Source organism: Setaria viridis, chromosome 1, assembly GCF_005286985.2.
Source record: "Setaria viridis chromosome 1, Setaria_viridis_v4.0, whole genome shotgun sequence".
Classification (NCBI taxonomy): Eukaryota; Viridiplantae; Streptophyta; class Magnoliopsida; order Poales; family Poaceae; genus Setaria; species Setaria viridis.
In genome coordinates this window covers 40,971,655-40,995,611 of record NC_048263.2, presented here as the reverse complement: position 1 = coordinate 40,995,611, position 23,957 = coordinate 40,971,655, and the positions used below count along the sequence as shown (strand labels likewise).

Here is a 23,957-nt window from a genome sequence, read left to right as displayed (position 1 = left end):
CAAAACAGAAGACCATAGCTACTGGAAACATTAGGCGCACCCAAGGAAAACAACATCAACAAAGCCACGACTATCTCTTGATTCGACTAAATTGCTGCAAACACAGCACAAGTTCAATATAGCTGCTCCAAAACCCCAACACTTGCGAAAGTTCTTTCTCCGGGATACAACATATCATCTAGTAGTGCAAGCATCAAACACCATCTCTTCTTTTTTTAAGTAGCCTTTTGCTTCTTGGGCATCCTGTAGCCACCAACGACGCAGGCGTGGTCGCGCTCAAAGGGCTCCAGGGTCACCTGCTCCGATGGCTTGAACTGGTCAGCCTTCAGCTTCTCCACTTCAGCAGCAAACACAGCCTCAGCAGGCATGGTGGAGTCAATACAGTTTGCCTGAACAAAAGGATTTCTTGTCAGATCCGTGCAAACCAACCACAAGTTCATACTAGCATTTTGCTGACAAGGAATCTGAAGCTGAAAAGTACCTTGATAGATATCACAAAATGGCCACCATTCTTCAAGAAGTATGAAGCATTAAGGGCTAAGATCCTAGCCTGCAGTATAGAATAACCATAGAGCATTCATAAGCTGTGCATCAGTTACACTCGCAGTTCTCCCAGAGGGCCATCAAAATGCCATGAAAACCTGATAATTATACTAGTATAACTAGATATCTAAAGTTAACAACCAGCATATCTGTAGCCCCCATCTTCTTTTTTAATTTACAGTAAAAGAAACCATGAATTAGCACGTAATTTCTCACACTCAATAGCACAACAATCACAGGCTTGCAAAGGGTCAAATTGATGTATGGGCAAATAAAAGAAATACAAATAACACAAAACACCTTTAAATAAGGGGAAGCTTTAAAACAAATGGCAAATGCACACACAACAAATGGAGAAGTGAAGAATATGCATCCATTAAATAAACAAAATAACAAAGGAACCCAACTCAATAATGATCCTTGTGCTGTCCACAACCAAATGCACACACCTATTTGACATGGACCAAGACGCACTGACCTTCCAAATTGAAGGTTAAAGTAAAACAGGCTGCACCAATCAATGTGAGAATCAAGAAAACAAAAGTCTGAAGCACAAATTGAAAGAAAGAAGCTTTAGGCATTGGGTAGATGACGCATCAGAAACTCGAATTTGCATCATCCGATTGATGTCCTGAAGGGGAATCCGAGTATGCTCATCACTTGCTTAGACCCAGTATCGCGCCCAAAAAAAATAGAAGCAGGGAACACCACAAAAAGACTCAAATAATAATATCCAACGGTCACCAGAGGTTAGTAACAATGATAGAAACAAGCATCAAATATAAAATGATAAGACAGGTATACCTGGTCAGGCTGTGCAACATCAGAGAAGATAACATCAACCATGCCAACCAACATGCGGTACCTCGCTGGGTGCCTAGCATCCTCAATAATGGGGATCACATTGGTTCTCTTCTTTGCCATATTGACAAGATCCCTACCACTCCTGTGAGAGAACTCAACAGCATAGACCAACCCATCCTGCCAAAGCAACAATTCTTTCACGACAACAAACTAAAACAAGCCATGAATCAGTAACAGGTTCAGGTGATAGGCAGCTCACAGGTCCAACAATATCAGACACATGGGACACAGTTGTGCCAGAAGCAGCACCAAGATACAGCACACGAGTACCAGGAGCCTACATAATGAAAAAAAAATCAGATGTAAACTTGGAAAAAAGCATAAGAAATAATGCACTCTCAAGTTAAGCGAATCAACTTACAATCCAGATGTTGTCAACACCACCAAGCACAGCAGCAGCCAGCTTGGAACGGAAGGGATTCCACACCCTGTATTCAACCTTTGTCCCATCCTCGTTCTGTAATGCCCAAACAACCATTTACAGAAAATGAGACATTTGCACAACAGAAGCAGGTACTATTGCAATAGTTCAGAGAAGTTCTTGATGATCATAGATGAGAAAAGGGAAACTAAATCTATAAAAGCATCAATGGGCATAATCGCATCAGAAACTCGAATTTCCATCATCCATTTAGATGCTCTGAAGGGGAATCCGAGTATACTCGTCCTTTACAGAGCCCAAGCTCCAAATATTGTCAGGAATGCATAGAACGCCAACCCTCAGTTAAACATGATTCTTCTCAATGAAAGCTATAGGCTACTTCTCGCATGAATGTAAATCACCTTATGTGCATAGATTTAAAACGAAATCAAAGATTGAGCAAATCACCTCAGTTCAACTTTAGTTCACACCAACAATATCAAAAGGTTTGCACAAAAGGAGGGACATGAATGAATAAGCAAGAGTAAGCACTGACCTGGACGGAGACGCGCTTCTCTGAATAGACGGACTCGCCAGGGACCATGTTCTTGGTGCAGAGCGCGTCCTCCTTGGACTTGGAGATGAAGATACCGGCGTGCTTGTGCGCCACCACGACGGCCTTGCTCCCGCCCCTCATGCCTCCACCGCGACCGCCCCTCATGCCTCCACCGCGGCCTCTCGGAGTCCTACCACCTCCACCTCTGCCACCCCTGTCACCTCTCCCACCTCTACCACCGCCAAAGCCACGGCCCCCGCCGCCGCCGCGGCCGCCACCATCGAATCTCCCTCCCCTACCGCCGCGTCCTACATAAAGCGAAACAATAAGCCAGGCTGCAGCGAACGACCGAGCGAGAAGGATAGGATTAGGGTTAGTTACCTCGCGCTGGTGGCCTCATGGTTCCGAGTCGACGAGGAGCTTGTAGCCGCCGCCGCCGCCGCCGCCGCCGAAGGGGAGTAGGGTTTAGGATTCTGGTGGGGGTTTAGGGTTTGGGAAAGAGATGGGCGGAGAGGAGATTTTTATAGAGGAAGAGTAGGGTTTGTGTCTGATCAGGACCGTTGGACTGGAAGATTCCGAGTGGACGGTCAGATGGCACACACGGAATGAAGTTATAGAATAATTAAGAAAAATTCATGAAATTTTCACACAGGTCAGGATGGCCGAGTGGTCTAAGGCGCCAGACTCAAGTTCTGGTCCTCTAACGAGGGCGTGGGTTCAAATCCCACTTCTGACACTAATTTTTTTTCGGTCTTCTTCTTCGTTTCCCTTTTTCGGTCTTCTGACAGCAACCCACCCCCACTCTTTTCTACACTTATTTATCATTTTATTTACATCTATTTCTCTCAAAGTCCGTTCATTTCTTTTTTCCTACTACTATCTTTAGAGGGGTTTGGGAGGCAACATCGGATGTTTGACACTAATTAGGAGTATTAAATATATACTAATTACAAAACTAAATGCACAACCCCTAGTCTAAATCGCGAGACGAATCTATTTAGCCTAATTAATTCATATACTAAATCGCGAGACGAATCTATTTAGCCTAATTAATTCATTATACTAAATCGCGAGACGAATCTATTTAGCCTAATTAATTATATTAATTAATTAGGCTAATTAATTAGGCTAAATAGATTCGTCTCGCGATTTAGACTAGGGGTTGTGCATTTAGTTTTGTAATTAGCTCATGTTTAATCATTCTAATTAGCATCCGAACATCCGATGTGACAGAGCTAAACTTTAGCCCCTGCTATCCAAACACTCCTAAAAGTTATTATTGTCATAAGTCTATGGACCATGGTGTATATGTACTTCATTTTTCTCTTGAACAGAAGAGGACCAAAGTCATATTGACTACGCGGTTATCTTGGAATTGAAACCTGCATCCCCGAAAGCTCAAACTGGACGACTCGACCTCTTGCGTGGCTAGCTCAAATTGTTGCATGCTATAGATATGAAGCTCATAGATTTGCTGATGGAACATCGTACCCACTGTGTGACTAGGCTAAATTAACATTTCTGTCTAAGACGCCGTTGCTAACACAATTGGCGTACACTGACTGCAGTCTTCTTCCTCTTCTTCTTCATCATGTTATGGCTGGACGGGGCGGCGAACTATTTCAGCCTAGGACAAGCTAAGTTAGACTGATCGACGATCTCCATCCATTCACCTATACTTAGCTAGATAACCACGTCCTGATCCGTGGTGGGAAGCTTTTGGTGCTGCCCACCCCATATTCTGACTCTCTCCAACGCCAGCGACGCCTGAAACCAGCATATCTATGCATCAGCACATTGTTGATATGATTGATCATGGTTAATTAAGGGATCAAATTGTAGATCCTTTTGGCTTTTCTAGATTCTTAAATGTTATTATGTATCTAGACATACACTGCATCTATGCATGCATAGTAAAAATTATGTAACAAAAAACAATTTGGGACGGATGGGTAATAATCTACCTCTGCTTTCCAGTCGGTTCTCCAGACCATGTATGTGAGGATGGCCGTCTGCAGCGCGGTGCCGCAGAGCATGCCCGCCCAGATGCCCTGCACTCCGAACCTGAAGAGGTAGCCGAAGATGAACCCCAGCGGGAGCCCGAAGGCGTAGTAGCACCCCAGGTTGATGTAGGCGACGACGGCCTGCCACCCTCCGCCGACGGCGACGCCCGAGATCACGGGCTGGATGCTGTTGAGCACCATGGTGACGGCCAGCAGGTAGGCGATGTTGGACACGGCCTTCTGCAGGTGCCTATCGCCGGTGAAGATCACCGGGAACCGCTCCCGCGTCGCCAGGATGAGCGCCATGGCGGCGAGCCCGAACGCGAGCGACTGCGCCAGCACCACCGCCACCGCGTGCTTGGTGGCGCGGGGGCGGCCGGAGCCCAGCTCGTTGGACACGCGCACGCTGATGGCGGCGCTGAGGCCGATGAAGAGCATCCCCTCCCACCCGTTGATGTTCATGCAGATGGAGATGGAGTCCACGGCGATCTCCGCGTCGTCCAGGTGCCCCGTCAGCACCACCAGCACCATCATGTACCAGATCTCCAAGCACAGCATCACGGCGGACGCCAGCGACAGCTTCACGAACGCCCACAGCTCCCTGAACGCCGCCCGGGACAGCCCCGTCCACCCGTCGTCCCGGCACCACCCCACCACGTAAGCCACCTGCGCCAGCGACGCCAGCCACGACGACACGTCGTACGCCGCCGCGGCGCCGGCCACGCCCCACCCGAGCACGGACACGAACAGCGCCAGCAGGCCCACGTGCGCCGCCAGCGCCGCGAACCCCACCCACGCCAGCACCCCCACCTTGCTCTGCGCCTGCAAAAACTTCTGCGTCGGGAAGTTGATGGCCAGCGCGAACATCTGCGGGATGATGCCGCGGGTGAAGCTCCCGGCGGCGGCGGCCACCTGCTCGTCCTGCCCCAGCAGCCGCAGCACAGGCGCCGCGAACACGTACAGCGGCGTCAGCAGGAGCGCCGACGCCGAGAGGACGATCCAGGAGCGCTGCATGTACACGCCCAGCATGGCCACCTGCCCGGCGCCGTAGGCCTGCCCGCAGAGCGTCTCGAGCGCGCTACCCATGCCGAGGAGGAAGCCGAAGGAGAAGTTGGACACCACGGAGAGGCCGATGGCCACCGCCGAGAGCTCGCGGTTGCCGATGTGACCCGCGAAGATCTGCGTCGACGAGTTGGTGCCGTACAGGCAGATGATGTTGAGGGCGATGGGTGCGCCGATCGCCCACAGACGGCGCGACTCCTCACGGAACACCGACCACGCGCCGCGCGCCGACCGCACCGCCGGCGCGTCGCCGTCCTCGCCGTCGTCGTGCGCCGCCGCTACTACCATGTCGGCGGGCGGGGGCCTCTCGGTGGGGCCAATGCGCGGGCTGCGGCCCCTGAAGAGCAGGGGCTCCGTGTGGCCGCCCATGACGCCGGTGGTGGTGGTGCGGCCCCTGCCTCCGTTTGCCGTTCTGGGCGAATTTGCTTTTCTTAGCCTGGAGCCCCTGGACTGGATCCTAGTTTGTTGCAACGTTCTAACTGCAATCGCGGGCATGGATGATCTGCAACAAACTCTAGTCGCATCGCATGAAACGAACCTCCTTTGATTTCTATTCAAAATACGGTGATCGTTACATGCATTGCATTTTTGAGCCCAACTGAATTCAATTTGCCACGGATTTAGCGCAGCGGCGCCTTTAGTTCCGGTGCACAAGGATTTGCACTTTTCTCGTGTTCCTAAATCCCCGCGTGTTGCCTTCATGTAAGCTCTGTCTTCCTCTTTCTTCATCAAATGCATAGGAGCTTCATGTGAGACGCCTCATCACACTCGGAACACTTCCTTTGTTCCCAGATGCTCGCTGTCGCAATCGTCCTCCCCTCCCCACGCCCGGATGCGCTCGTTCGCCTGCGCAGCCTGCAGGTTCGTCGCCAACAAGTTGGGGGAATTGGCAACTGAATGAAGAAGACGAAGAACAAGTACCTCGGCTTCCCAGTCCGTGTTCCAGATGACGAGCAGCAGGATGACCGTCTGCAGCGCGGTGCCGCACAGCATCCCGGCCCAGATCCCCTGCGGGCCCAGCCGGAGGAAGTACCCCAGGCAGAACCCCAGCGGGAGCCCGAACGCGTAGTAGCATCCCAGGTTGATGTAGGCCACGAGCGCCTGCCACCCGCCGCCGATGGCGACGCCGGAGATCACCGGCTGCACGCTGTTGAGCACCATGGTCGCCGCCAGCAGGTACGCCACCTTCCCCACCGCGGCCTGCATCTCCCGGTCACCCGTGAAGAGCGCCGCGAAGCTGTTCCGGTAGGCCAGCACCACGGCCATGGCCACCAGACCCATCGCCAGCGACTGCGCCACCACCGCTGCCACCGCGTGCTTGGCGGCGCGCGGGCGGCCGGACCCCAGCTCGTTGGACACGCGGACGCTGATGGCGGCGTTCAGGCCGATGAAGAGCATCGCCCCCCAACCATTCACGTTCATGCTGCCAATCATCGACTCATCATTAATTACAACATCTATTTATATTACTCATAAATAATAACCAACCAACGAACCAGATGGAGACTGATCCGACGGCGATCTCCGCGTCATCGAGGCGGCCGGCGATCACGACGAGCACCATCATGTACCAGATCTCGAGGCAGAGCATGACGGCGGAGGCGAGCGAGAGCTTGGCGAAGGCCCAGAGCCCCCGGAACGCCCTCCACGACAGGCCCTCCCATCCCTGCCCCCGGCACCACCGCGTCACGTACACCGCCTGCGCCACGGCGACGCCCCACGACGTGACGTCGTAGGCCGCGGCGGCCCCGCGGAGGCCCCAGCCGAGGGCGCCGACGAAGAGCGCGAGCATGGCGACGTGAGCGGCGAGCGCGGCGAGGCTGATCCAGGCGAGCACCGCCACCTTACCCTGCGCCTGCAAAAACTTCTGCGTGGGGAAGGCGACCGCGAGGGAGAGCATCTGCGGGAGGAGGCGGAGCGTGAAGTCCCCGGCGGCGTCGGCGATGCGCTCGTCCTGGCCGAGCAGCCGCAGGATGGGCCCCGCGAAGGCGTAGAGCGGCGAGAGGAGGAGCGCGGAGGCGGCGAGGACGAGGCAGGAGCGCTGCGTGTAGAGGCCCAGCGCGGCGACGCGGCCGGCGCCGTAGGCCTGGCCGCAGAGCGTCTCGAGGGCGCTGCCCATGCCGAGGAGGAAGCCGAAGGAGAAGTTGGAGACGACGGAGAGGCCCACGGCGGCGGCCGAGAGCTCCAGGTTGCCGAGGCGGCCCGCGAAGAGCTGCGTCGCGGAGTTGACGCCGTAGAGGCACAGGATGTTGAGGGTGATGGGCGCCGCGATCGCCCACAGCCGCTCCGCCTCGCGGAGGAAGGCCTCACGGACCTCCGCGTAGGTCCTCGGCGCCGCCACGTCGTCTTCGGCACTCTTGACGAGCAGCGGCGCCTCCATCGTCGTCGTCGTCAGCAGCGGCCTCTTATTCAACTATGCGCTAGCTAGCTAGTAGGTAGTTGGTTGATGATGATCGAGCAGCTCGCCGGCGGCTAGCTGCTGGACGGCTCTTGCTTGCCGAGACCACCGGGGGTACATATAGGTGGTGATGCATGGTACGTGTGTCGGCTACCACCCAGGACAGGATGACGACTCCGTCCAAGGATGGGAGGGGAGCGGAGCGGGCGTGAGGGCGCCATTTCCGGTGCTCGTCGCGACGCAAGCGCCCGGGTTCATCATTTCATTTCGTTCATGTGCGTGGTGCATGTACAAAAAGGGCAAGTTGTTGGTGGAACATGCAACGTACAATGTCGGTCAATTTCAAAACGGCTTCACCACCAAAGCCGAGGAGAAGCCGCAAAGTGGCTTACACTAGAGAGGAGAAGCCGAAAAAAGTGGCTTCACCGGCTTCTCCTCTCTCTCCAAGCATTAAGTGATCATAAAATTATATATATTGCCATTGAGAAGCCGTTTTACCAAACGTTTTGCAAAATGGCTTCAGCTTCACTAAAAAAGCTACTCCACCGAAGAAGCCGAAGCCGTTTTATGAGAAGCCGAAGCTCTACCAAACGGAGCCCAACTCTTTAACCATTCTATCAAAAGGGGTTTTCAAGTTGACCTAACGAGTTAGCCATGGTTAGATATGCACATTTAAAAAATCCTAGCATTAGGTAGTAGACCAAAAAGTTCAAAGGAAAGTGGGGAAATGGACAAGGACTTGAGTGGATTGAATTGGACATGTTCTACTTTCATCTACCGTCGATCGTCACTGTTTTTGTATGAACTATTAACGGTGGAGTTAGTGTATCGAAGTTCAAGACCAAGCTGGAGGCTAATGTTGAACGGTGGAAATGTAATATAAAAATTAATTATCCGAACTTGGGAAATACTCCATGCATGCATGCATGTTGCATATGGATACATGTAGCAGTAGCAGCTAGCTAGCGGCCATTTGGATAGCCGGCCGACGGAGATGGACGTCAGTTCGTTGTCTGCTCTAGTCATGGAGGACGATTCATGATTCTAGCTGCAAAAGCAAGGACACCGAAATCTTGCTTTCGTAGCTAGAATCATTTTAAAGTAACTAGCTTATCCTAAATATCGTATAGGTTAGTAGCTTCGCTTTCGTCCTGTCTGTCACTGCTCGCCCCATCTTGTTACTGTGTGCTTGCTACATCCGTCTGTACGTGCATGTGCTCCTGAATGGGAATTATATTCCTGATCGATCCTGTCCTGTCATGTTGCACGCATGTTGAAGGTAGCAAAACTCGATTGCATCTGTATGTTGCGCATCATTGTATCCATGGTGCGCCGTTGTCGCAGCTGCATGCTTCCGTGTAGTTTGTTTTTGAATTAGGGTCAGTTTAGTAGAGTTTTTTTTGCCAGCTCCAACTCCTCCCGACAAACACTGTAGCAGCGCTGTTCACTTTAGCCGGTTTTCTCTCTCCTCTCCCTCCCTCTCACAACAAAGGAGGAGCCAGTGAAGCCACAAATTGTGGCTCCGGCTCCTTTGATACTGCAGTTCCGCGTCAATAGAAGGAGGGGAGTAAAGTGACCCTTAATATCTATCGCTTCTATCCATGAGCTAGCTTAGGTGTATGCAAACTTAGCGTATCTATTGAGTTTAGCTAAGGAAAATAATGTTATTTGATTGCACGCGCATAGAGACAAGTTGCACTAGATAAATAAAGTGTTGAATAATATTGATGACAATATTTTTTTTGCATTATTATTGTACTCGATAGTCCTTAGTTCATCTTATTGTGGCATAATATTCTTTAAGATACATTAGTACGTATTACTTAATACATCCTAGTTATAGTAGCGCAAACCAATCCATCGTGTGAGCCAGGCCTGTGGGAAACACTTCCTCGCTGCGTTTATGGTGAGCTATCTCTTAAGCAATGCAAACGTTCATGCAACCAAACATATGCCTCACCCGCATGCTTCACCAGAGCGTGGCTACAGGACATGTAGCAAACCAACGAAGAAGTCGTGTATTCGTAGTGACGAGTATGCTTACATTCACCGTATTTTTCAAAAATAAAATGATATGCATATGCACGTGACTCTCTCCTTCTCCTTTGATGTTAAAAGGCTGCTCGTATCGAGCCCATCTCAAAAGTCAAAAGGAAGAAGTTGTTATAAGCGTGTAAACAAAGATCACGGGTTGCTTAATCCGTGGACCTCCGTCGCCATTACGCAGCCTAGTTTATATAAGATATACTAGAACTCCTAGGTTTGGAGCAACCTCACGCATCTTGACCTCACATGGGACCCATAGTTCAAGTTGGATCCGCATACTTTCTCATGGGACAGGTACATCATTTGGTGGGATCTACGATACATTGAGTGTGTCCCATAATCTTTTTAAAGAAATATGTGTTTTCTATTATTTTGGTATGGAAAAGTATAAAATATATTTAATTATTTCCTACGTATAAAAATAATAACTAAACTTTGTATACATTGTTCACATGCAATAGCCCTACTACTTTCAAAAACTTTGCTTTCACTTCATAAACTCACAAGATATGATTGAATTATTCATCCGTTGCTAATTTTATCTTACTTCTATCAAAACCAAGAATCAATATAACATAGCATGTCAATCCATCAGCTATATATATACTAACACCCAGAAATCAGTGAATTTCTAAGAAAAAATTATGCAATGCTCGAATGACCGTTACGATAAACAATAGTTTTAATTAAATAGTGGATGCGATTTAATTTTAGATTATGTTTTCTTTATTTATTTAGCCCAATGCATCGATGTGATGCTACTTGATTTGATTGATGCTAGTAAAATAACAAATTCGTATTTCATTATTACTGAGATTAACATCGGCTTTCGTATACCTGACCAGTAGCGTTCAGAGTGCGTTCATCAGTAGTGGTCCAACTGCCAGCCACCGTCCAAACAAGAAACTCCAACAATCTCCATCGATCGTTTTACTGTTACTCCTCCGGGTTGTCGATTCCATCCAGGTTCGTCTACCTCAACCATCGTGATCTGGCTGTCAAGTCAGAAAAGTCAAGGCCACGTCGGCATCGCACACGCACAGGCCAACAATCCCAACCAACTTAAAAACGGAAAAGATGGATGGAGGACCCGACGTTGACAGCCTCGTCCCGTCCAAGTGGCGGGCCCACTGTCAGCGAACTGGATGCGTCCACGTGTCCTGTCCCCGTGGCAATCTCAATCCTTCCCTTCCATTCTCACGGGGACACTCCATACCCTTTTGCAAAAAGAAAAAGAAAAAAAAGCCAAGTTCAAGTACACAGAGGGATCTGATTCCCTATAGCTGCATATAGTGCATGACACGTGGGTCCACCAACAGTTAGGCCCACAGGTAGCTTAGGAGGAGCTAGTCCCAACTTGGTGGAAAAAGTCTCGCCGTTTAGCCATCTTCCCCCCCACTTAGACGGTCAGTCTTATAGAAAACCCCCTCTGAATTCCCGGAATCACCGAGCACGAGTCCTCTCTCCAAGGAGGAGAGGGGAGAGAAGGCAAGCAAGCAGGGCAGGGAGCCCAAGAGCTCGCGCGACTCCCGAGGCGATCGAGGGAAGCGCCGCCACTCCTGCTCCCCTTCCGTAATTCGTCCTCGGTACCCACTAATCTCCGCCTTCCGCTTCGATCCTGCGCTGTTCCGGGCTGATTATCAAGTGCTTTCCTGCTTAATCTCTTGGGGTTAGTCTTGGTTAGAGCATCTGCTTTCCTGGTTCGTTCTGTGGTGCGCTGCACAGAATCTCCTCCTTGTAGCGGCGATTGCCTTGAATATGACCATATCCCTAGTTCCTTTTGGGTATCGCGTAGTAGATATATTTGTTTCCGCTTAGATTTTTTCCCCGTCCAATTAGGGAGTGGTTTTGTCGTTGGTGTGTTAAGCCATCAGGGGTTGGCTGAGTGGACTGCTCGCCTTGGAAGGTTTCTTGTGTTCAAATAAAAACCCTGTTAGGAGGTTTGCCTCTTTTGTTCTGATCTGTGATAGCCTTTCGAATACCTCCAGACAGTAATCTGTCAAGTTCAGAAGAGTGAAATTATTATGCAAGTAATGGTTCCAATCGTGTTAGCATAACTAATCTAAGGACTACTGATTTGTGTGAACCAACAAATCTGTTTTTTTACAACCACTAGGTCCAATTTGTCCGTGCAAAATTTCCTGAATTTTCACTGGATATAATTCTCTCCCATGGGATTGTTGAAAAATTCCTGCTTCATGGCTTCCCCAATGATTATTGTGCTCTTCAATTCCGGTATCTATTAGTTATTAATTAGTCGGTATTGGGCCGCAGTTTAAATGATGATATTAAGAATCATCTCCATGACTCCATTATAGCAAACCATCAAGAATATCTTAGTGAGTATTGTTGCAGTAGTTTAGCTGTGTGTTAGTACTTTCTGTATCATCCTGCGTACAAGTGCACCGTTTTCTATTTATAGCAATAATTTCCTATCATTCTTGCACCAACATAGGTTGTTTATTTGTCCAGGGATATGAACGGCGGAACTTCGGTTTTTAGCAGCAGCTAGAGGATAGTTTGGAGTAAGCTTTTCATTCAGGATACAATGGGTGGCTGCTGTTGCTGCTCATCAAGAGCATCTGAATCAGATAGAACCTGCTCATCAAGAGCTCCAGTTCATATCTACGTATGTAAAACCTGCTTTGTCTTACTTACGTCTTGCTTTTTCATGTCAAAAGATCCAGCTCAATCCTCAGAATGTATTTTTGTCACCTTTAGCTATTAACTCCAAAGATAATCTGGTTTCTACTGTGTCTCGCACATGCTTTAATTGTAGCTGACCCAGATAGTACTTGTCTGTCACTTGTATAGGCTAATAAGGATGCTAAAAGTTTAACAGCTATATTTCCGTTCCGATGCAACAGGAGGAATTATTTTACTTGGATTGTGAATCTCCCTGTTGTTGGTTTTAGTCCTCAACAATTCAGCAGTACAAACTCTGTCAATAATATCACAGTTGCTGTAGTATAGCTTATGTGATGGTCGCTTCTTTATGCAAAAAGGGGAGAAAAAGAACATGATTAAATCATAAGCTGACTCAGCACTAGCTTTGTGTTTGCACCTAACTTTCATTCTGTTAAATTAACTTTCCTTTGCCTTATCCAGCATCGACAAAATCCTGAGGAGCATGAACCCTTGTCTTCAGCCTTTGATGGAGCATCTCCAACTTCTGCTATAGTTGCAGTTGACACAAATCTTGATACATCCACTCTTGACACTTACCGAGCACCACCTGCACCTTTGCCTTATGATGTTGGCCTGAAGGTTGCAGAGAATCCTGGTAAAAACTGACTAGCTGTGGGCATGACTGATGATAATTAACCTCTCATGACACTGATTTCAGATCCATTTGCAGATTTGGAAAAGTCAGACATTAAAACCAAAACTGAAGGGCAGCAGTCCCCAAAGGTGGGTGAATTTGAGTCATGCGAAAAAGGTACCCTTGAGGATAAGCCTGATGAGGAGGATGTTTGTCCAATCTGTCTTGAAGGTTTGTTTTTTCTGATCATTGATTGTAACAGCAACTCATTATGTTGACATACCAGGATTCTGAAATACCTTTTCTGTTGGATGCTATCTTTACTTGGTCAGTTTTTAACTTGTGAAACTTCACGCACAAGCTTTTGCTATTTTAGTATTTTTACTGTAGACCTGCATTCTTATTGTTACCAGGCTGAGAGTTATATAACTTCTCCTAAATCCTAATTCTCATCTGCATATATGCATTCAGTTGGATGAGACATGAAGTACAGCTACATTTGTGAAATAACAGGAGAGTGATTCATTACTTAAGATCTGCCAGTTAAACAACTGCTGGTGTTGTGAATTTGTCTGTTAGAAGATGTAATATCTATGCATCCTTTCTTCATGTATTTTGATTTTCTGCATATATGATTTTCTGCTGTGAATGGTACCCTGACTAATTTCAGTTGATGCGTTAACTAACGATACAAAGCTAATTTTGCTGAACTAGAAGATTCCACTGACAAGCTTTGTTTGTCTTTCCACCAGAATATGATGAAGAAAATCCCCGTTCTATCACCAAATGCGAGCATCATTTCCATCTCTGTTGCATTCTTGAATGGATGGAGAGAAGCGATACTTGCCCAGTTTGCGACCAGGTTAGTACACCAATTTAGGATGTTTATCTCTCTGTCATTTCTTGTATATGGTTTTCAGTTGAAGCATGCTGCTACAGCAGATTAGATTATTTGTTAAGAACGTTTTGGTGCCCTTGTCTATCTAAAAGCTTGATGTACTGTTGTATCTCGCAGATAACTCTGATAGATGAGATGTACGAATAGCATTGTTGACTGTGGTGGATCCATTCTTGGTGGCGGTGTCTGTTGAGTTGGCTTGACGCTAGGATTCTTTTGGTGAGCAAGTACTCTGCTCTTGAGATGGGTGGAGACGCTGATAGGATGAATTTTGGGAAATAATTTATAGAAGAAAATGACATGGAATGGGTTAAAATTATCTCTGTTCTGGTTACCTTTTGTGTGGAGCCTTGCTGTTCACGACAGCTGGAGGGTTACCCAGGTGCTAGATGGCAAATACATGTATCCACCACTGCTGGTTGGTTCTTTAGTGAGTTGATGAAAGTTAATACCCTGAAATTTGCTCCCTGGTTTTCTTTTGGTTCTTGAGAATTTGTGGCGTGTGTTGGTTCCTTGTTTTATTTCCGTTTTAGTGGATGTGGAGATCATTGGAATTGGAAAGGTGATAGGGAAAATGCATAAGGTTCCTTTGTACAGTAGTCCAAAAATGTGACAGGGGAAAACTGATTAATATCCTCCCAACCATTTTGAGAATTCACAGGGAATTCTTGTCATGTCGTTGAATATTTGTTTGCTTCTGGCTGACATCTCTAGTAAAGTGACACGTGGCAGATAGAGTCTCATTTCTGTCCGGGTCCCTTGCGCTTGGAAGGCCCTTGCTGTAAAGCTTGTTTCTTTTTCCCCTGGTCATCTTATAGTACGCTTATTGAAACATGCGACACGGGCTGTGCGCATAGTTTTGTCCGCTGGGAGATGTGTTGTTGTTGGAAGGCTTTTAGCTGGTGTTGCTATCGTTGACTAAACTAGATATGGCAGATGAACCACCTGGACAGCAAGAATACAACAGTGTATGTATTGGCGTGTCTTGTATGTGCTTGCTTCCAAAGAAAGAAGAGCTAATACAATACTGGATGGAATTTTCCAAGAAAATGACTCGCCATGGCTTTGTCAGGAATACATTACACATAGGGTGTTGTTGCAGAGAGAAGGGGTCGTCAGTGGACTCTTCGGGCACCCTCACCCAAATCTCAACTGGGACAAGCCAACGACTCCCCCGCCCCGCTGCCTCTCGTCATCAGCGTTTGCCGAGTCCACCCGTCCCCATGACGCTGCCACCGCCGCTCGGCTTGTATAGCTGGCCGGCATTGGATGGACACGCCTCGACCTTAGCCAGCGCGCCAATAACATAGCAGCAGCAGCAGCAGCAGCCGAGGTCCACGCGACCGCGTCTGCCGATCCCGGCCGGCCGGCACAACGCGCGACTCCGTCCGGAGCATGGACCGCCGCGGGGCCCTGGCTCCCTCGTCGTCCGGGCGCCGCACGCCGGAGCACCACCGCTGGGCGTGGAGCCCCGCCTGGTCGCGCCCGCTCTCCGACCGCTCATCATCCTCCTCATCATCGTTCAGGTCCCTCTTCCGCTCCATCGGGGTCTGGTTCACCTCCCTCTCAACCACCTCCTCCATGAAGCGCCGGAGCAGCAAGGAGCCGGCGGTTGACGTGATCAAGAAGCCGCCGCGTAAGTCTCAAGTCCTCGCAGCTCATTGATTGATTCATTCATTCATCAACTTGCGCTGCTACTGTCATCATTACTAATTAATTGATTCCGCGACCGCGACCGAGCGATCGCAGTGCCAGCGCCCACCGGCAAGCCGTCCGCCCGCGGGCTCTACCTGTCCAGCGGCGGCGGCTACCGGAACGGCAGCGGCCGGCAGCAGCAGCGGCCGTCGTTCCAGTTCCAGAGCTCCGTCTTCTCCATGGATGAGATCCTCCGGGCCACCAGCAACTTCTCGCCGGCGCTCAAGGTCGGCCAGGGCGGCTTCGGCGCCGTCTACAAGGGCGTCCTCCCCGACGGCACCACCGTCGCCGTCAAGCGCGCCAAGCACCGCATGCACAACCCCCACGTCGACGTCGAGTTCCGCAGCGAGGTCAAGATCATGGCGCGCATCGACCACCAGAGCCTGGTCCGCTTCTACGGCTACATCGAGTGCGGCGAGGAGCGCATCGTCGTCGTCGAGTTCGTCCCCAACGGCACCCTCCGCGACCACCTCGACAGTAATTAACAACCTTCATTCTCCTGCTTATCAAGCTTAATCGGATCCATCGATCAGCTAATTAACACCAGAATCATATCGATCGATCAGGGTGCAACGGGCGGTTCCTTGACCTCGGCACGCGGCTGGACATCGCCATCGACGTCGCGCACGCCGTCACCTACCTCCACATGTACTCCGACCACCCCATCATCCACCGCGACATCAAGTCCTCCAACATCCTCCTCACCCACTCGCTCCGCGCCAAGGTCGCCGACTTCGGCTTCGCCCGCCTCGGCGCCGGCGAGGCGGCCGCGCACGTGACCACGCAGGTGAAGGGCACGGCGGGGTACCTGGACCCGGAGTACCTCAAGACGTGCCAGCTCACGGACCGCAGCGACGTCTACTCCTTCGGCGTCCTCCTTGTCGAGCTCGCCTCCGCGCGCCGCCCCATCGAGGCCAAGCGAGAGATGAAGGAGCGCCTCACCGCGCGCTGGGCCATGGCCAGGTTCATCGCCGGAGCCTCCGCCGACGTGCTCGACCCGCACCTCGCCCGCACGCCCGCCGCGGAGCGCGCGCTCGAGATGCTGCTGGAGCTCGCGTTCCGGTGCATGGTGCCCGTCAGGAACGACAGGCCCGCCATGAGCGAATGCTGCAAGGCGCTCTGGGCCATCAGGAAGACATACAGGGACATGCTCGCCGCCGACGTCACGCCACAGCCCTCCGACCCACCCACTGGCGACCTCTGGAGGATCTGATCTGAAGATCCTTCCGTATTATTACAGTATAGTGCGTACATCCTTTTCCCATCCCTTCACTCAACTGATTTGGTTTGACTGACATCAACTCTGCTCTGCTGTAAATACACACGAAACAGTTATTATGCATTTATAAATGGAGTTGCTGAGCTTTCTTCCTGAGCATCTTCAGAACTTGCTCCACCAGTGCTTGAACCTTCTTCGCAAGTATCCGTATCCCCCAATTGCTGCAAGAAAGAGCAAATGCAGCGACCCCGATCAGCATGGCAAGTGTTCGTTCAGGTTCAGGAATTCGTTGTCGTCGTCAGGTTCAGAAGTTTAGGTGAGCCCAATTTCTGAAGACATCGAGTACAGGTCCCATCCTGTATCACCTCACCTAAGGCCACCTCCGTATCTCAGTCTCATCCCAGTGCCACTGCAAGTCTGCCAAACGCCTTGAAAATTGCTGGATTCTTGCCTCTATTGTGGAAGTTCGAATCTGAATATAGAGAAACTGAAAGATTGAATGACAAGGCGAGGCGGTTCCGCTATAGCACTAGATTTCGTCTCTAGACAATGAGATGTCTTTCAGTAGTAAATTGTTTTGTGTAAATTAGGAATCTGAAGGACTACAGCTTGTTAAGAGACACTGGAACCTTGTGATCCTCATGAAACAAAAATGTAAACTTTGGGTGCAAATAGCATCGGAGCACTGCCTGCCTGGTTGCCTCCCTGCTAGGCTGCTAGCAGCCGTTCGTTCAGCGGCTCATCGTACGAGATGCTGCTCCAAGCCGCCTCCGCGCCGGCCGGCACATGCCTGCAGATGTCCCGGGGAGTTGCAGTTGCAGCAGAGCTCTTGGGCAGAGCTGAGCCGAAATGCTTCAAAGCGGTTGGGAGGAGAGGGAGGGAAGCCAGAGACCGCGGGAACTCGGCGGCGCTCCGGCGAGCCGCGGCGTGAGGCGGGGGCAGCGTTCGTCAGATGCCACCTGTGCGGTCGAGATCGACTGAATACAGGCGCGCTCTGCCTCGTCAGAAACAGAGTCGGAGGCCGGAGGAGGTGGCGCGGTGCTCCGCCGGCTCCGGCGATGCAGACTCTGATGAAATCTGATTGAGCAATCTGTCCACGCTGTAATCAATCTTTGCGCCATTCTGACTTGTTAATTGTCATGCTCTCATACCATCGGATTGCTGACAGTCCCAAAGGTTCCAGGCATTCTTCTTGATTTCGATCTTTCCCGATCGTTTCTGAGAGGCGCTGACCATCGACTCATTCGTGAGGGTTCGCGCTCGATTGCAGTAGTCCGGCGGTCCATGCCGAAGCCGCGGAGGCGTTTCCCGCGACGTTTCAGGTCGTCGAACTCGGACGCCGGAGGCCGTGGTACGGTGGTCCGCCGTCGCCGTCTGATCAGGAGAAGCAGAGCAGCACTGGCGACCTGGCCGCCGGCCAAGAGCCGCATCTGCACGCGCCGCCTCGAATGGAGGATGGCCTGGGTTCAGGTGAGCCCCAACTTCAGAGCCGCCGTGAAAATTGATGGATTCTTGCCATGCTAAGTTGCTGTCGTGGAACTTGGAACCTGAATACAGAGAAACTGAAAGATTTAATGAGAAGACGAGACTATTCCAGGCTAGCCGTGGAATTTGTTGTTAGACAATGAGATATAGCTTTCAGTAGTAAATTGTTTTGTGCTGAAGGACTGCAGCTTGTTAAGAGACACTAGAACTCATGAAACAAAATGCAAGCTTTGGAAGGAGGTCCTCCACGCCGGGGTCTTCCGCCGAAGCCGGCAACGACATGGAACACCTTCACGCTGTCGACGGGGTCCTCCATCTGGGGAATGATGCTATTGCTGGCTATGGAAGGAGGAGCGGGATGGGGCTATCATATATTCATATGCCGCGCGAGCTTGGAGGGGTGATCCGTCGCCATCGGCGCCGCCGCGCCGCCGGCGACTGGACCGGGAACGAGGAGGCCCTGTGAAACTTTTGCAAAAGAATAATCGCGATCCGCCGAATATATGCACAAAACCCCCTGGATTTTGCAGATTAGTCCTCTCTTGCGCCCGCTATCCCGTTCCCGTCCGGCAACGGCGACGGCGAGACATCCTCCTCCACCTCTCGCCTTCTCCTTCGCTACCCTACGCGGTCTCGCTTTTCAATCCGGTGATGGCATTGATCCGCCGCGGATGGTTGAATCAGAGGAAGGCCCGTCGGAGCATGTTCGTGGAACCTGCCGGAACTGGCCGGTCGCGGCATGAACGGCGTTGAACGGGGACAGCGCGAAGGCAAAACTCGACGCCGTGCTCGTTTGCGTTGGTAACAGCTCAATGCACAGGACATCATCTTACTCTCCAGCTCCCTCCAGCTGCCTGGTGCGCAGGGTGCTATAGCGGGCGCTAAATCCAAATAGCGGAATTCAAAAAATAGTCACAATTTTAGAGTATATATAAATATTAACATCAAGTTTACTTTAAAAAGCATTTACATTCATGGTAAGAATCACATAGATATAATTAGTAAAAAAATTCATTTATCATCCATAATTCTTCTATATTACCTAAATAATTAATTGAAACGTTATTGTTACCATTTAATTTATATTCAAATATCACTTAAATCATAAATGTAGCGAATAGCGGTCTAACATGAGCAACAACGGCCCCAATAGTGGACAATAGCAGCCGCGTCCAAACATGCTATCTTGGGTCCGCTACCTTATAGCAGTAGCGGTAGCGTACCACTACCGCTGTAGCGGCCGCTACGAATGCTATTTAGTTCCTGCAAAGTTCAGTCCACGGCTCTTGTTCAACTGAGGAATTGCAATTTGACATGCCTCCTTTGGTTGGATTTTAGATGTCTATGAATTTGGAGTCGTGCCGTCGTGCGTCTAATTTTAGATTTTGCAGGAATCTCTGCAGTTTCATCTAAATAGTAACTTACTTATTGCATATTCCCTCCGTCCCAAATTACTATTCATTTTGGTTTTTCTAGATACATAGACTTTGCTATGCATTTAAATATATATTATGTCTAGATACGTAGCAAAAGATATGTACTTAGAAAAGCTAAAACAAATAGTAATTTGGGACGGAGGGAGCACATTTCTGTGCATCACTTTCTGTAGAATTCCTTTTTAATTAGGAGCACCAGTGGCATTGTTATCTTAGATTATGGACCTTAATTGTTTGTATGACTTCAGCATCTTGTTGGCTACATAGATTTTACCTGTTTTAGTTTGCCTCTTTTGGCGTGCTAGCTTGGTGATGCCTGATTTTCAAATGATGCGTGAAATTCAAAAATGTATTCATCTTAGCCACCAGTAGCGTCGAAATGTGCCAAGAAAATCTTAAAATGATATTTTAGTTATATGTAATATAATTGGAAGTGGTAGCATCGATGCTACCATGCTAGTTTCTGCAGCGCTAAAGGAATTGTACCTGAACTTTGGAGCATGAGTCATTTTCTGCTCTTATGAACTATGTATGATCAACATAGCTAAATTACAGGAAAAAGAATACATAACAAAATCAACTGGTTCTTGTTATCATCTATATATTTCAACTGATGAAAAATTACTAAGATAAATCTGTACTAGTAACCTTCATACAAAAAGCAGGGTGGATTTTCTCTAGGCACAACTTTTACAACAATATGAACCTGATTGCAACCACTTCTATTCTTCCAGCATGTGAAAGGAAACCATAAAGAGATGAGGCGGAGTTGTGTGATTTGTACAGTTGTTTATTTCCCCTGGTTGTTTTTCTCACCCCTCTTAAGATCCTCAGTGACAATGCATAATGGCCATAAGAAAGTTGACATGCATCAATGTACCTATACTTTGGAAGTTGATAGGCTACCAAAAAGCAAATGCTTTGACAGGCCCGCTTTAGACAGGGCCGGCCTCCGTGGGCAGCTAGTAATGGGCCAATGGTAGTCCTTGCTATTGATATCCATCTCATCTCAACATATGAAACGCAAAAGAAGAAAAAAAGGCATGAAACATTTGCAAGTCGAACAAGTCACTGCCACATAGGTGTGAGGACGAAAGCACTACTTCCAAGCGCAAGCTTACAAAGACCTGCAGGGAGAAGAAGTCCGGCTGCTGGCCAAGCCGAACTGCTTGATTTGATCACCAAAAAGAACACTTTTCAGGCCGGCAGAATGACGAGAAGATGCATTAACAAGAGTAACACACACATCAGTGTACACTAGGCTTGTGATTATTGTACTCACGGCAGCTAGCTATTCTAATGCACCGTCCGTCTTTCAATTTGTCGTGTTTGACCATATCACATTGCATCTGATGATGGCCATAGCTACAAGACTACTGACTGAGCAATGTCTAAACCCTAGCTTGATCCAGGCTCATCTCTCTGTCTCTGACCGACACACATGGATTTGAGTCAAGAAACCAACAAGGACGAGGGCGCAAGGACGTCGTCCCCGAGCGGTGAGGCTGACGACGACAAGGAGGAGCTGATGCAGAAGCAGCAGCGCGCCGGCAGCGGCGACGAGGACGACGAGGGAACAAGGCAGCCGTACAAGTGCACCTTCTGCAGGAGGGGGTTCCCGACGGCGCAGGCGCTCGGCGGCCACATGAACGTCCACCGTAGGCACAGGGGGAGGCCAGCAGCGCCGGCGGCAGCGGCGCAAGGAAGCAGCAGCAGTTGCTACGAGCAGCAGCCGTACGTATACTCCACGACGAGGACGATGCCCGTGTTGGCGGCGTTCGGCCAAACGCATCCGGCGGCGAGCGGGGCATCCATGGCGGCCGGCGGGGGCTTGTTGCACGCGGCGGAACTGCAGCGGCCGTACGAGCTGCGCCTGTTCGGCCGTGACTGCGCCGCCGGCGGTCGCGGCAAGGAAGGTGGCGCCGGAGACGTCCACCGAGATCGCTGCTACGCGAGAGACGGGGACGGTGGCGATCATGGCGGAGGGGAGGAGCTGGACTTGGAGCTCAGGCTTGGCGGCGCAGCTGGATCATGAAGCTTCTTCGATCAGCTCCGATCCATGCTTTTCAGAGTATGTATGTATATACGCGCATGTGCCATTTTTCTCTCGCTAACCAAATCTAACTGTCTCCGCGATTAGCTGAGTACTTCCTTCACATCGTCACGTGAATCATCATATGTAGCAGCTACATGCAGTGCTTTTAGATCCATCAGCGAGGAAATTATAAACATCTTGTTAATGCTTTAAAAAGCTGTTTATCAATCTTACTTCGTACACGATACATCTCTCTCTGCTCTGTGAGGATTAATTATAGTTGTTATAAACGAAGCTCTTTGCTGATTCTTTTGGCTGCTGTTTATTTGAATCTTCAGTTCCATGGTTTCAGAGTACTGCTTACTGCCATTTCTCTCTCGCTAACCAAACTAACTGTCTCCGGTGTGCTTTTAGATCGATCAGCGACTAAATGATAGAAAGAACCACAGACTTATTTCCTGGCGAGATCTTATGAATGATTTACAAATTACAATAGCAATGTGATTGAAAAGCATTTTATATATCAAGCGGTTTTGCTTTGTACGCTCTCTACAAAGTTTTCTGCCGATTCTTTTGGGTGCTGCTTATTTGAAATGCCTGCGCTTCATGTTAGCAAAAACAAAGATATTAATTTTTGTTTTTCAGAGCAAAAATGATCTGCATATCTGAAAACTTCTCCTAGTTACTGTTAAATAGGCATGGATGACTAACTGGAACCTTTTACTTCGTAAGTTTTCCCAAAACTCCTAATTACATTGGAAGTTCTTTTTTCCATGGCGAGATATTTGATCTTTGGGCCAACTGATACATGTTAGTGGAGTATAAATGTATAACGCATCTAACTATATATCTCTTCCCCTTTAGAAAGAAGTATATTATTTTTTTCATGAATCCACACAGATAATATATATATATATATATATATATATATATATATATATATATATATATATATATATATTGTCCCTGGTGAAAGTATGTAGTAGATTAACTCAGTCAATTCAAATTCATTAAGAGACGGCATTCGCAATATTATGACATGAGCTCGGTAGTTCAGTCAAGATATATGATATCCTTATATGCTGACATATGTCTGATTTTAATGGATTTGGGGATTTCTTTTGGCCATACAAGTGGATGAATAAAATAGTTGAGTTAGTTTCAAACTTTCAAGATCTCGTACCAATTCTCTGGAAAGGTTGTTGAACCGGCTTGATTTGTTCCTCGTTGAAAAGTTGTTGTTTGTTTGTGGCAGGCTGCAAGCGGCTTCAGATATACACAATGCCACTTGTGCATCAGATTTATCATAGCGAACCTGTATTTTATTTTAATTTCTCAACAAATTGAACTAATTGTCTGGTTGCAGTATTGAGTCCTAAACAAAGTTGCTTAATTTGCCCACGGACTGAATGTACAACCATGTACATGGCCTGTCGTCTGCTTGCTCCGAAGCTCAAAAAAAAAAAACCCTGCTGCCTTAGTTTCATGCTTTTTTTTTTAGGATCCCTCTGATCTGATGACTGATGCCCAAGACAGATAGAGGTTTCACTCCTTTAGGTTGGATCAATGTTCGCCATGGATAAAAGAAAGGAAATGCAGGAGGGTACAATACAGGCACATTGATCATTGTCCCATTGATGCATCATATCCACTGCAATATATGATTCATCCAATAAAAAAAACCCAGGACTTGTATAATTTATAAAGAGAGAATTATACACAGACAGAGGCGAGCTCCAAGTACACCAACTGGTTAGCTAGGGATTAGATTATACAGCAACTAGCTTGAAAGGTTGCAGAAAGGTGGGATGAACAGGTGAACAATCCTGCTGCGAGTGCGAGGGACGCGTCGGCATCCATCCCTGGGGCAGGAGGCCTCCACAGCTTGCGAGTGAAGTAATCAATCAATTTTGCCTGGCTGTCGTCCTGCAACCGCAACAACTCGAACAACTTTGCGAGTGAATTAATCAATCAATTTTGCGCCGGCGCTTGCGGGAAATATAAAGTAGTAGAGCCCACGGCTGCGGATCCATGCATGGACTCGCAGTCGGTGCTCCATCGACGGGTCACTCGGATTCCGCCTCCTCATCCGAT

At 49.0% G+C, this 23,957-nt stretch overlaps 6 protein-coding genes and 3 non-coding genes across 13 annotated transcripts; 4 read left to right on the top strand and 5 right to left on the bottom strand.

The window, feature by feature from the left end:
- Positions 1-55: 55 nt before the first annotated feature.
- Positions 56-2,857, bottom strand: LOC117841615 (rRNA 2'-O-methyltransferase fibrillarin 2). Its single transcript, XM_034722052.2, has 7 exons — positions 2,706-2,857; positions 2,325-2,632; positions 1,769-1,864; positions 1,607-1,684; positions 1,348-1,524; positions 482-550; positions 56-389 (listed from the first exon to the last, which is right to left on the bottom strand). Exons 1-7 carry the CDS (start codon positions 2,722-2,724, stop codon positions 216-218), a joined length of 921 nt encoding a protein of 306 aa, XP_034577943.1. The 5' UTR covers positions 2,725-2,857; the 3' UTR covers positions 56-215.
- On the bottom strand, positions 1,136-1,209 carry LOC117841784 (small nucleolar RNA snoR60). The gene has a single exon (XR_004637368.1). It is a non-coding gene; the product is annotated as a small nucleolar RNA snoR60 (small nucleolar RNA).
- Positions 2,008-2,082, bottom strand: LOC117841785 (small nucleolar RNA snoR60). Its single transcript, XR_004637369.1, has one exon. It is a non-coding gene; the product is annotated as a small nucleolar RNA snoR60 (small nucleolar RNA).
- A 119-nt stretch (positions 2,858-2,976) lies between the features above and the next one.
- On the top strand, positions 2,977-3,060 carry TRNAL-CAA (transfer RNA leucine (anticodon CAA)). Its single transcript has one exon. It is a non-coding gene; the product is annotated as a tRNA-Leu (tRNA).
- A 564-nt stretch (positions 3,061-3,624) lies between these two features.
- LOC117843328 (protein DETOXIFICATION 35) lies at positions 3,625-6,127 on the bottom strand. Its single transcript, XM_034723900.2, has 2 exons — positions 4,289-6,127; positions 3,625-4,091 (listed from the first exon to the last, which is right to left on the bottom strand). Exons 1-2 carry the CDS (start codon positions 6,125-6,127, stop codon positions 4,008-4,010), a joined length of 1,923 nt encoding a protein of 640 aa, XP_034579791.1. The 3' UTR covers positions 3,625-4,007.
- LOC117843337 (protein DETOXIFICATION 35) lies at positions 5,913-8,033 on the bottom strand. 3 transcript variants are annotated; one of them, XM_034723927.2, is made up of 3 exons: positions 6,886-8,033; positions 6,311-6,812; positions 5,913-6,235 (listed from the first exon to the last, which is right to left on the bottom strand). In XM_034723927.2, exons 1-3 carry the CDS (start codon positions 7,767-7,769, stop codon positions 6,152-6,154), a joined length of 1,470 nt encoding a protein of 489 aa, XP_034579818.1. In that variant the 5' UTR covers positions 7,770-8,033; the 3' UTR covers positions 5,913-6,151. The 3 variants fall into 3 exon arrangements, with proteins under 3 accessions (XP_034579818.1, XP_034579810.1, XP_034579802.1); XM_034723919.2 differs by having other exon boundaries at positions 5,913-6,244; positions 6,886-8,032; XM_034723911.2 differs by having other exon boundaries at positions 5,913-6,812.
- A 3,226-nt stretch (positions 8,034-11,259) lies between these two features.
- On the top strand, positions 11,260-14,667 carry LOC117841612 (probable E3 ubiquitin-protein ligase RHB1A). 2 transcript variants are annotated; one of them, XM_034722046.2, is made up of 6 exons: positions 11,260-11,419; positions 12,306-12,462; positions 12,942-13,116; positions 13,192-13,326; positions 13,848-13,957; positions 14,111-14,667. In XM_034722046.2, the coding sequence occupies exons 2-6, from the start codon at positions 12,382-12,384 to the stop codon at positions 14,138-14,140; spliced, it is 531 nt and encodes a 176-aa protein (XP_034577937.1). In that variant the 5' UTR covers positions 11,260-11,419; positions 12,306-12,381; the 3' UTR covers positions 14,141-14,667. The 2 variants fall into 2 exon arrangements, with proteins under 2 accessions (XP_034577937.1, XP_034577935.1); XM_034722044.2 differs by having other exon boundaries at positions 13,180-13,326.
- A 145-nt stretch (positions 14,668-14,812) lies between these two features.
- Positions 14,813-17,579, top strand: LOC117841611 (calmodulin-binding receptor-like cytoplasmic kinase 2). 2 transcript variants are annotated; one of them, XM_034722043.2, is made up of 4 exons: positions 14,813-15,629; positions 15,743-16,165; positions 16,255-16,932; positions 17,021-17,579. In XM_034722043.2, the coding sequence occupies exons 1-3, from the start codon at positions 15,389-15,391 to the stop codon at positions 16,899-16,901; spliced, it is 1,311 nt and encodes a 436-aa protein (XP_034577934.1). In that variant the 5' UTR covers positions 14,813-15,388; the 3' UTR covers positions 16,902-16,932; positions 17,021-17,579. The 2 variants fall into 2 exon arrangements, with proteins under 2 accessions (XP_034577934.1, XP_034577933.1); XM_034722042.2 differs by having other exon boundaries at positions 16,255-17,579.
- Positions 17,580-20,937: 3,358 nt separating this feature from the next.
- Positions 20,938-22,098, top strand: LOC117841488 (uncharacterized). The gene has a single exon (XM_034721881.2). The coding sequence runs from the start codon at positions 21,270-21,272 to the stop codon at positions 21,861-21,863; it is 594 nt and encodes a 197-aa protein (XP_034577772.1). The 5' UTR covers positions 20,938-21,269; the 3' UTR covers positions 21,864-22,098.
- Positions 22,099-23,957: the final 1,859 nt, after the last annotated feature.

Excerpts from the sequence above, each read along its gene's own strand:
- LOC117841615 (XM_034722052.2), bottom strand. Across the intron at positions 1,685-1,768 it reads GTGTTGACAACATCTGGATT|GCTCCTGGTACTCGTGTGCT; the intron begins GTAAGTTGATTC and ends TTCATTATGTAG. Across the intron at positions 551-1,347 it reads ATGTTGCACAGCCTGACCAG|GCTAGGATCTTAGCCCTTAA; the intron begins GTATACCTGTCT and ends TCTATACTGCAG.
- LOC117843328 (XM_034723900.2), bottom strand. The coding sequence starts at position 6,127 with ATGCATTTGATGAAGAAAGAGGAAGACAGAGCTTACATGAAGGCAACA. Across the intron at positions 4,092-4,288 it reads GAACCGACTGGAAAGCAGAG|GCGTCGCTGGCGTTGGAGAG; the intron begins GTAGATTATTAC and ends TGCTGGTTTCAG.
- LOC117843337 (XM_034723911.2), bottom strand. The coding sequence starts at position 7,769 with ATGGAGGCGCCGCTGCTCGTCAAGAGTGCCGAAGACGACGTGGCGGCG. Across the intron at positions 6,813-6,885 it reads GTCGGATCAGTCTCCATCTG|CATGAACGTGAATGGTTGGG; the intron begins GTTCGTTGGTTG and ends GATGATTGGCAG.
- LOC117841612 (XM_034722044.2), top strand. The coding sequence starts at position 12,382 with ATGGGTGGCTGCTGTTGCTGCTCATCAAGAGCATCTGAATCAGATAGA. Across the intron at positions 12,463-12,941 it reads GAGCTCCAGTTCATATCTAC|CATCGACAAAATCCTGAGGA; the intron begins GTATGTAAAACC and ends TGCCTTATCCAG. Across the intron at positions 13,117-13,179 it reads GAAGGTTGCAGAGAATCCTG|ATCCATTTGCAGATTTGGAA; the intron begins GTAAAAACTGAC and ends CACTGATTTCAG.
- LOC117841611 (XM_034722043.2), top strand. The coding sequence starts at position 15,389 with ATGGACCGCCGCGGGGCCCTGGCTCCCTCGTCGTCCGGGCGCCGCACG. Across the intron at positions 15,630-15,742 it reads CGTGATCAAGAAGCCGCCGC|TGCCAGCGCCCACCGGCAAG; the intron begins GTAAGTCTCAAG and ends GAGCGATCGCAG. Across the intron at positions 16,166-16,254 it reads CCTCCGCGACCACCTCGACA|GGTGCAACGGGCGGTTCCTT; the intron begins GTAATTAACAAC and ends TCGATCGATCAG.
- LOC117841488 (XM_034721881.2), top strand. The coding sequence starts at position 21,270 with ATGGATTTGAGTCAAGAAACCAACAAGGACGAGGGCGCAAGGACGTCG.